At 51.0% G+C, this 8,960-nt stretch overlaps 1 protein-coding gene across 1 annotated transcript in view; it reads right to left on the bottom strand.

Moving 5' to 3' along the window:
• LOC103800347 (transmembrane 4 L6 family member 1-like) overlaps positions 1-156 on the bottom strand; it is a 1,572-nt gene extending 1,416 nt beyond the window's left edge. The window contains exon 1 of the mRNA XM_009072723.1: positions 3-156. Coding sequence (XP_009070971.1) covers positions 3-156 — 154 coding nt within the window. The remainder of the gene's footprint in view (positions 1-2) is intronic.
• Between the last annotated feature and the right edge of the window lie 8,804 nt (positions 157-8,960).

Here is an 8,960-nt window from a genome sequence, read left to right on the forward strand (position 1 = left end):
GCCTGGCACGGCCTTGGCGTGTTTGCTGATGTGTCCCTCCAGCAGGTACTTGGATGTACCACCAGGGAAGAGCAGGAGGATGTTGGCTGCCACAGCCAGCGTGCCCAGCACCAGCAGGCAGGGCCCCACGATCTGGCTGCACTTCCTCACACACATGGCTGTCCTGAGTGGGAATGGGGAGGAGGAGGAGAGGAAAGTGCTGTCACAGCCCCACAGTGCCCTGTAGCTCCTCCACCCTGAGCCCATCACACAGGTGAGTGCAGACAGGAGCTGTTGGTTTGTGGCGCTGGGTCCCAGCTCAGCCCACTGACACTGACCCTACTCGAGGGCAATTCCAATGGAAATCCTAACATTTCTTTGCCAAATGGGCAATGAAGTTTCAGACAATGTCAGGTCCCACACCAAGCCTTGAAACCTGTGTGACCGCAGGGTTGGCTCCTCCAAAACATGGCAGGGGCTTGGAACATGATGGTCTTTAAGGTCCTTTCCAACCCAAACCATCCTGGGATTCCATGAGAGTCAGCTCAGTTTGGCTTTCAGTGCTTACAAGTGGGAGGGAGCCAGGGAAGGGGTGAAATCCTTGGGCAAGGACTTGTGAAAGCACATCGGACTCTGATCAAATCCAACAATAACTCCATCCCCATCACACACTACTCCTGCCATAGGTCTGAGTATCCTGAAGCCAATTTACGTTAACTAAGGAAAGGTTATCACCTGTCCTCCAGCTCCATCTTAGTAAGTTATGAGTTCACCTAGAAGGTACTTGCCCATTTCCAGGTGATCCCTTGTCCAAAATTACCTCTCTTCTGCACCTTCCAAACAGAGATGTCCATTCGTTGCCCTGGGACCACTGAAAACAAACTGGTTTGCTGCTGTCCTGGCTCCCAGGATTCTTCTACCCTGTGCTCTTTTTGTTCAGGTTGAGTTTATGCATTTTCCCTTTTCCTGGTGGATTGCAACCCATTTCGCACAAGTTCCCCAGATGGAGCCTCTCCTTGCGCTGGCTAATGATTTTCAGGCTGACTCTGGCTGTGCAAAGCAGAAGTGACTGAGGCAGGAGGGCTCTGTGTGGTTGTTTCCATGGGAAGAGCTGTCTCAGCCTCCTTGTGCCACGGTGTCAGTGCCAGGAGGAGCAGCTCCAGCACAGCACGGCACAACAGGGTCTGCTAGAGAGCAGACACACCAGTCCCAGCAGGATGTTGGGGGCCAAGAGGGCTGAGTGTGGAGGAACAGGATGGCAAAACACTGCTGAGTGTGGAGGAACAGGACTGTGACCCCTGCGTGTGGAGAGGACACGAGTCAAGGCATCCAAGGTGGGCCACCAGCTCCACACATCCTGGAGTTCAGCTTTCCATCCTCTCCTCCTTGGTTACAGGGAATTTAGGGCCTCTCACCCTCAGTTCAGTCTTGGGATTGTGCATAGCTGTCCCTCCTCACATCCACAAGTATCCAGTGCTGAATTCCACCTCCCACCATGGAGGACCTTCTCAAACAGCTCTTGCTCCCCTGAGATCACAGCCTGGGCTCTCACCAGCCACAGCCTTTCTGCATGTCTCCCCTCAACCTCTCAAAGGACTCTCCTTCCCCTCCACTGCTGCGCTTATCCTGGAGAAGGCAGGTCTCCTTTCCCCCAGGAAGCTCCCCATGACTTGCTGTCCCCTGAGCAAGCAGCTTCTACCCAGCCAATACAGACCAACCCCTGTGCAAAGGGAGGCAAAGCCAAAGCACAGCTGATCCAGTCTCCACTAGGACCCTCAAAAGTTGAACTCCCTCCTGCCAACACATCCCCATGGCCAAATGCACAGGGATTCCAGCAAGGCCCAGGGAACACATCCTCCCTGCTTACCTGGGAGTGATGGCACCCGGAGCCAGCAGCCTTCACCCCTGGGATGAGCCCTGTGCTGGAGGCATCACCCATGGCTGACTATTTATGATGCCCCAGCATGTGCTTCTTCCACCACCCCAGGACTCACTCACCGCATTGGTCATGGTCCTTCCATCCCACACACGACAAGGCTCCCAGGGAAGGATGACTGTGCCCATCCTGCTCCTGCTTGTTCCCTTATCACTGGCAGAGCTCACCAAACAGGCACAACTTCAGGTTTTAAGGTTTCTACCAATGTCTGCACTAAATTCCAGTGTCTAATCACCCTTTCTGTGAAGAAATTCTTCCTGATGTCTGACTTAAACCTCACCTGGCACAGCTTGGGACTGTGTCCTCTCATCCTGTCATTAGTTGCCTAGGAGAGGAGACTGATCCTCCCTCTGGCTACAACCTCTGGTCGAGAAGTTGTAGAGGAGAATGCTCATGGGCTGTGCAGGCAGGAGGAAGAACCTTCTCAAAGAAGAGTTTGGAGAAGGTTCTTATCACTCCATGTGTTCGTCATGAGGACCTGAGGCACATCAGCTGCTTGGGACGAGGCTATCCCTGCCCACAACAGCCACGAGAGGCAAAGCTCAGCTCTCACAGTGCCTCAGGACAGTCTTGCTCTAATCTGATGTGTTTCAGAGTGGCTTTTCCTGCCAGCTGTCAAGGATATAAATCCTGCTCCAAGACAGGAAGAAATTGGTGATGGGGTTAGAGCCCTCAAGAGCCACATGGGAAAGGATGAATGGGTGAGGCTGGGTTATATCAGGCAATTCCATTCCTCTAGGAAAAGCTGAGAGGAGCAGATTATCTGACAGGACAATCTCTGGAAGGAAAATCAGAGTGCACCAGCACAGAAACCCCTGCTTTGCTCCTAAATAAGCTAGATTGGTCTCTAAGATGCAGACAGCAGTAAAGACAGAACATGCAGGAGAGCAGAGTGCCAAGAGCAATCTGAGTCCTCCTTCCTCTCATCTTTTACTTAGAGAGGAAGCACCTTCGCTCAGCTGGGAGAAAATGTGTTGCAAGCTTGTCTTGTGCCTTTGCTACGTCACGGCGAGCTGAGCTGCCCACATGGCCACACACATGATGTGCTCCATCACATCCCACCGGAAAGTCCTCACCACGCGGTGCGGAGCATCACGGTGACTCTGCCCCAGGACCTCTCCCTCACAGCCCTAGCAGTAATCACAGCAACCACAGGGTTGTGTCAGCCACACGTGAGAGGCTGTGCCTGCCCTTCTCACACCAGAGCTTACCTGGGGAGGCATCACCACAGCAACTATGGGCAAGGAACCTGCCTGCAGGTCACCCAGCCATGGCACAGCCCGACGTGGTCCCACACAGAGCCATTCCAGCTCAGCAAGGTCCTCCTGCTGACTCCTTTCTGCAGCTGAGGAGGAGTCTTGACTTTCCTGCTCTTCGCTTCCCCAAACTCCTTTGGGGCTAGGGAAATTGCATGGCAGGTTGGGATTCGAGAGTGGTTTGGCTTCAAGGAGAACCAAAGAGGTTGAGTTGGGTTTGAGTCAGTGAGGTGGAACTGCTCTGTGCCAAACCAGCCTCCACTTCAGTCCTGTCCAGAGGATTCTCAGCACAGCTCAGTGGTTCAATCCTCTACGTAGCATCAGCAAATCTATTTCTGCCACTAGTTAGCCAAGACTTCTCCAAACTTAGAACCATCAAGGTTGGAGGAGACCTCTAAGATCACTGAGTCCAACCATTAACCTGTCACTGCTGTAATCCCTAAACCATATCCTCCAGTGCCAGATCCAGACACGTCTTAAACACCTCCAGCGATGGTGACTCCACCACCTCCCTGGGCAATCTATTCCAATGCCAATATCCCCCTAGACAAGCCCTGCAGGGAAGCTGTGGCTACAACTGACAAGGAATACCAACACAATGATGCTGGATAATATTTGCTTTAGAGCCCTCAAGAATGTCACCTGATTTAATCCTTCAGACAAACCAACCCTGTCAAAAGTTGAGAGAAGTCTGCAGAAAGAAAAGGTAAATAGATTAAACCCAAGAGGCATCTGGAGTTGTGTGGTGTCCCTGTAGTGCCTTGCCTTGCAGACTGATGAAAAAAGATTTCCAGCTCAGCTGGAACAGGAAATATTTTCCTAAGCTGCATGAGGAGATCAGGGCATTCTTCAGCTCCAAACAGGGCAAGACCTGTGCAGTGGCTGAAGTTACTCTTTCAGTGGAGACCTACCTCCAGACAGGAGCATGAGGATGACCCAAAATTGGTCTCTTAAGCTTCTGCTTCCCCACTGTACCTGACAAGAACCTGTCCCAGAAGGGTCTTTGTTCATCAGATTTCATGCAAGGCCACGACAGGAACACCCCAAGGAGCCCAGAAGAAAACTGCAGGAGTTAGAGGCTCCGTCTTGACAACACCTGTGCCAGGAGGACAATGACAGTTAAGGAACAGAAAACCACATTTCCTCTGCTCTTCCATTGGAAAGGATGGAAAATCCTAGCCCTGCCTCTTTTTATCCATTTTCCTCAGGGTATTTTTCCTATCAAGGTCCCAAAATTTTATCTCACTTGAGGATTTTGCCACCTCTAGGATGGGCTGAAATATTCTCAGGAGAAGCAAGCAGCACACTGTCATCAAGAGCTCCTTAGCCTTCTACCCCAGGATCCCTATGGAAAAACTCAGGAACTCCCCCTATAACCCAGGGACAGACTTTCAATAGAGCCAAACCCACAAACCAACCCCAAACCCCCAGACACCAAGAGCTGCAGAAAGCTACTGAAAAGTTTGTTTTATTTCCAGGATCAAATATTACAATAGGACATTTACATATATTTATAAAAAATGCAGCAGTTGTGTATATAGATCAGAGGTTTCCTTGAGTTTGGTCCCTCCCAGCACAGTGAGCTGAAATCTTCCCAGTTACTCCTCTCCCTCCTCCTGTGGGAAGTTGCAATCGTTGAAGAAAGTGACCACTGCAAAAAGTCCTAATTTGAACCTGCACATTCACCAGTTGGAGGGAACAGCCTGGTTTGTAAAAGGTCACCTGTCCCAGAGACATCAGAGGTGTCTCTGAGGGGTTTTACCCAAGTGTTCTTCATATAAACCTGGTGTATAAAATAGCACCTCGTCCCCTGCCCTGCAGTCCCTCACCCCTCCGTGCCCCTCGCCCCAGCACCACATCACTGCGCTGTGCCATGGGCACTGCCAGCAGTGCAGGTCAGGGACCAAGCCCCAGATTTCTGCCACCACTCCCAGTGTGCCATGGCAAACAGCAGGTGACCCCCAGGCAGGCTGAGGCACTGGTTCTCCGACCGAGAACACACGTGTGTGTATATACATATGGCTCTGTTTGTGGGGAGTGGGCAGACACCAAGAATCTCATGGGCAAGGGGAGATTGGAGTGAAGATCAGCACAGAAGGGGCATCCATTTACCTCGCTGGCTCAGGAGCAGACATGGAGCACAACCAAACTGTTGGGCTGGGGCTGAGGAAGCCTTGGCAAGACACAGCCCTCAACAGACCTCAATGGGCAGTTGTCACCTCCAAACATACCTGTGGGCACTTCCAACCACAGCCAACACAGGGCTCACAGCATCAGTTTGGTTTGTCTTTACAACAGGAGCTGTTCTGTTTATAGGAAATAGTTTGTTAAAATAAATAACTAGCAAAGGTGAGGGAGAGGCTGGGCCTGAACCCACCAGAGGTGAGGGAGAGGCTGGACCTGAACCCATCAGAACAGCCACACAAGGCACAGAGGGTCAGCCACTTTGCACTTCACCCTCCTAGACCACATCTCTGCCACCTTCTCCTCTTGGAATATGGGAATCCCTCCTTGTTACCAACTTGACTAAGAAGGGGTTGAACCAGAAGAAAGCAGTGACATTTAATACAACCCAAAGAGGAACAAAGCTGGAGAGATAAGCTCTTGCAGTGACACACGTCTCCCCCCTCACATGGACATCCCACACAGGTCTCCATGCTCATAACCTGGTTTTACACGGCTTAGAAAAAGCCAACCCCAACCACCACATCCCTGCAGCCTTTGCACCTGATGAAGCACAAGAAGAAGAAGGAAAAGGAAGAAAACTGGTTTTAGCTCAGCCCACATTGCTCGAGTCCCTGCGAAGCAGCTTGGTGCTCCAGCAGAAGTTTGGGAGTCAGGCCCTTCACAGTGAGGTTACTAAAACCTGCACTGAACCAGACTCTGGAGGGGCACAAACCACAGCACTGGTGAAAGGGGAACCAGCAGTGTGCAATCTGGCAAGCTCTGAGAAACACAGCCCTGGAGGTGGTGGAAACTCAGCCTGGCAGAGGAGAGGTGTCGCTGCCCAGACAGAGGCAGCAGGGCAGGCAGCTCTGCACAGAGCTGGGGGAAAAGTCCTGCTTGAATCTACCTAGGAGCAATGGTACCTTTTACAGACAACTGTAATTTACAAGGCTACATGGACATTCCTTCACATTGGTGGTGTTAACTGAGCTGATGTATCAGGAACAGCAACACAGCTCAGTCCATGAAAGTCAAAACCTGCAAAAACTGCAGACCTGAACTCAAAGCCCAACCAAAACCACCCAAGTATGAGCAGAAACACTGGGCACAGCTTGTCCTGCCCTTCCTACTCCAGTGGGGAATGCTGTGAGGTTGAAGCTGCTCCATCAGCTTAACTTAAGAACACGTAGCACCAGGAAGATCCAAAATCCTCCTGCAGAAGGATCTCAAGTGGGAAGTAAAGGTGTCAACAGCACCTGGCAGGGAAAGCCAGCGCTTGCTCCACCTCCTGTTTGGGAATCCTAGATGTGGCTGGGACTAATGGACATTACATTCCAAAAAGAACCATGGTGAGATGGACAGCACAGGCAAAGAAAAGGTCTCCACAAGCAGCAAGAAGCTCCAGCTTGGAATATGTTGTCCCTGACCAGTTCTCTACCTAGAAGGACTTCCACTGCCTGTATCAGTGCTGCGGCTCCAAACTCATCACTCCTTGCAACACCACAGGCAAATTCTGACCAACGCCCACAGGAAGCCACAAGCCACAGCCTTGGAAGGATTTGCTTCCTTTGTCCTTCCTATTTCAACATCTTATTTCACAATAGGATTTAAGGCATTTTTTTCAACCTGTCCAAGGCAATTTGACCTTTGGATTTCACATCTAAAAGTGACTGTGGCAAAGGCTCTTTAAATAGTGCCCAACTAGTCACCACCTTTGCTGCTCAGAGCTGTCCCAGGCACAACTTGGTTCGTGTCTCCAACCACGTCCCAGCACAACACATCTGTCCAAAGAGCTGCAACAGGGCTGAGGATCTGAAGAGGTTACATCCTGGTTGGTGCTGTTTCTTAACAGCTTTCAGTCCCCACAGCACAGCTGAGTGACCTGTGCCACAGCAGAGTCTATTTGGGTTGGGAAGAAGGGAGAGAGGAATGAAGGGAGAGAAGAGACATGTAGGGACACATACTCCCTAAAAATTCTTTTCTCTGCCTCTTGCTGTCAAAGTAAAACAGAAGAAAAGTGACAGAAAAACACACACTGTGCTACAGAAACAAACAAAAAAACCAGGAGCATAATTTCTTGGACCAGAACAGACTACCAGAAACCACGAGATGGGAGAAAAAAAACATTTTCAATGCAAGCCTTCCAACTTGACATCCTTCTTTCTCTGTTGGAACAACTCCTGGTGCCACCACACTGCTCACAGCCCCACACACACCAGTGCACCCGGGGAGGAGCTGCCAATGAACCAGACCTGGGACTGTGAAGGCAAACTCAGTTCTGCCTGTGGAACTGCTCGCAAAGCTGATGTGGAATAACATTCCCAGAGGGGACACAAAGCCAAGCCTGTCCAAACCAAGCTGGCAAACACACCAGCAAACACAGCCAAGCAGCCACAGCACAGAGAGAAACCTGGAAGCTGGGCAGGAGAGCAGGGAAGGCCACTGTGCTCCCAGCCAGCTGCCCCAGGGACACAAAGAGATTGTCACTGTACACGTGTTGGGCTCTGCCTCCTTTGGCAGCCTGTCTGACCCTTCCTGTGGCTAACCGAGGACAGGGAGAGAGCTCCAGGGCAACCCGCAGGGAGCTGCTCCAACCAGAGCTGAACTGCTCTGGGAGCATTAGATCCACGTGGGAACATGAGTTATGGACTGGATATCCTAGAAACGAAAGGATCTTTCAGTCTAGAGGTGCCACTGCTGCTTCACAGGCCAAACACAACATCCCTCTCTCCTCTGCTGCCTTTACACCTCCCTCTCCCGTGCTGGAAGCAACCTCCGTTCCAGGGGATCTTTACAGACCAAAAACAACACCTGGTGCCACACCAACCATGGATCAGGAGTTTGTGACCAGACTGTGCTTTCCTGACACTATATCCTGCAAACCAATGTTTGTGGAGAAGGGAAATCAGTTCACACAACTGCATAATTACAGGTCAAACCTCAGTTATGAGCAGAAGACAAATGTGAGCTAAAATCTTCCTGGGGAACAAATGACACCTCCTGTGATTTCTGACACTGAAAGGCTCTAGAGTGTGCAGCTGGTAGGAAATCTAAGGCAAAATGCCTTGAAAAGTTTGAATATGGTAAATTTCTGACCACTGAGGTCTTTAACAAGTGCAATCACCTGACAGTGGCAGGAAAAGTCAGCAGTTGTGGCAGGTCCCACGTGCCTTTCTCCTCACTGGTGAAGAGCACATTAAACTGAGCTTTTAGTGCCAAACACAGATTCACCACCCACCTTGACAATGGCTGTGCTAGTTCACTTCTGCCCCACTGTCCCACCTGCTGAAACACCAACTGAGCAGCAGCTCCATGTCTAGAGAAGACACTGTAGGAAAAGAGGACACTGAGTGCTGCTGCCAGCTACAGAGCTGAAAAGGAAGGAGCAGCTCTCCATGCAGCCCTCCAGATTTAGAGGTAAGTGACAGGAGAAGAACATGGAAATAGAGTCAAAACCAACCCAGGGAGTTCAAACCACCAGGCTGGGAGGTGTTTCATGGAGCAGTGCTCAGTACAGTCAGTGCTGTGAACTCCCTGCCAAGCTACTCCTCGGAAAACCAACCAAGGCACTGGGCCAAGGACAAAGGCCAGACTGACAAGGTTCTGTGGCAGGGGAAGAGAGT

This window comes from Acanthisitta chloris, unplaced genomic scaffold (assembly GCF_000695815.1).
Source record: "Acanthisitta chloris isolate BGI_N310 unplaced genomic scaffold, ASM69581v1 scaffold18764, whole genome shotgun sequence".
NCBI lineage: Eukaryota > Metazoa > Chordata > Aves > Passeriformes > Acanthisittidae > Acanthisitta > Acanthisitta chloris.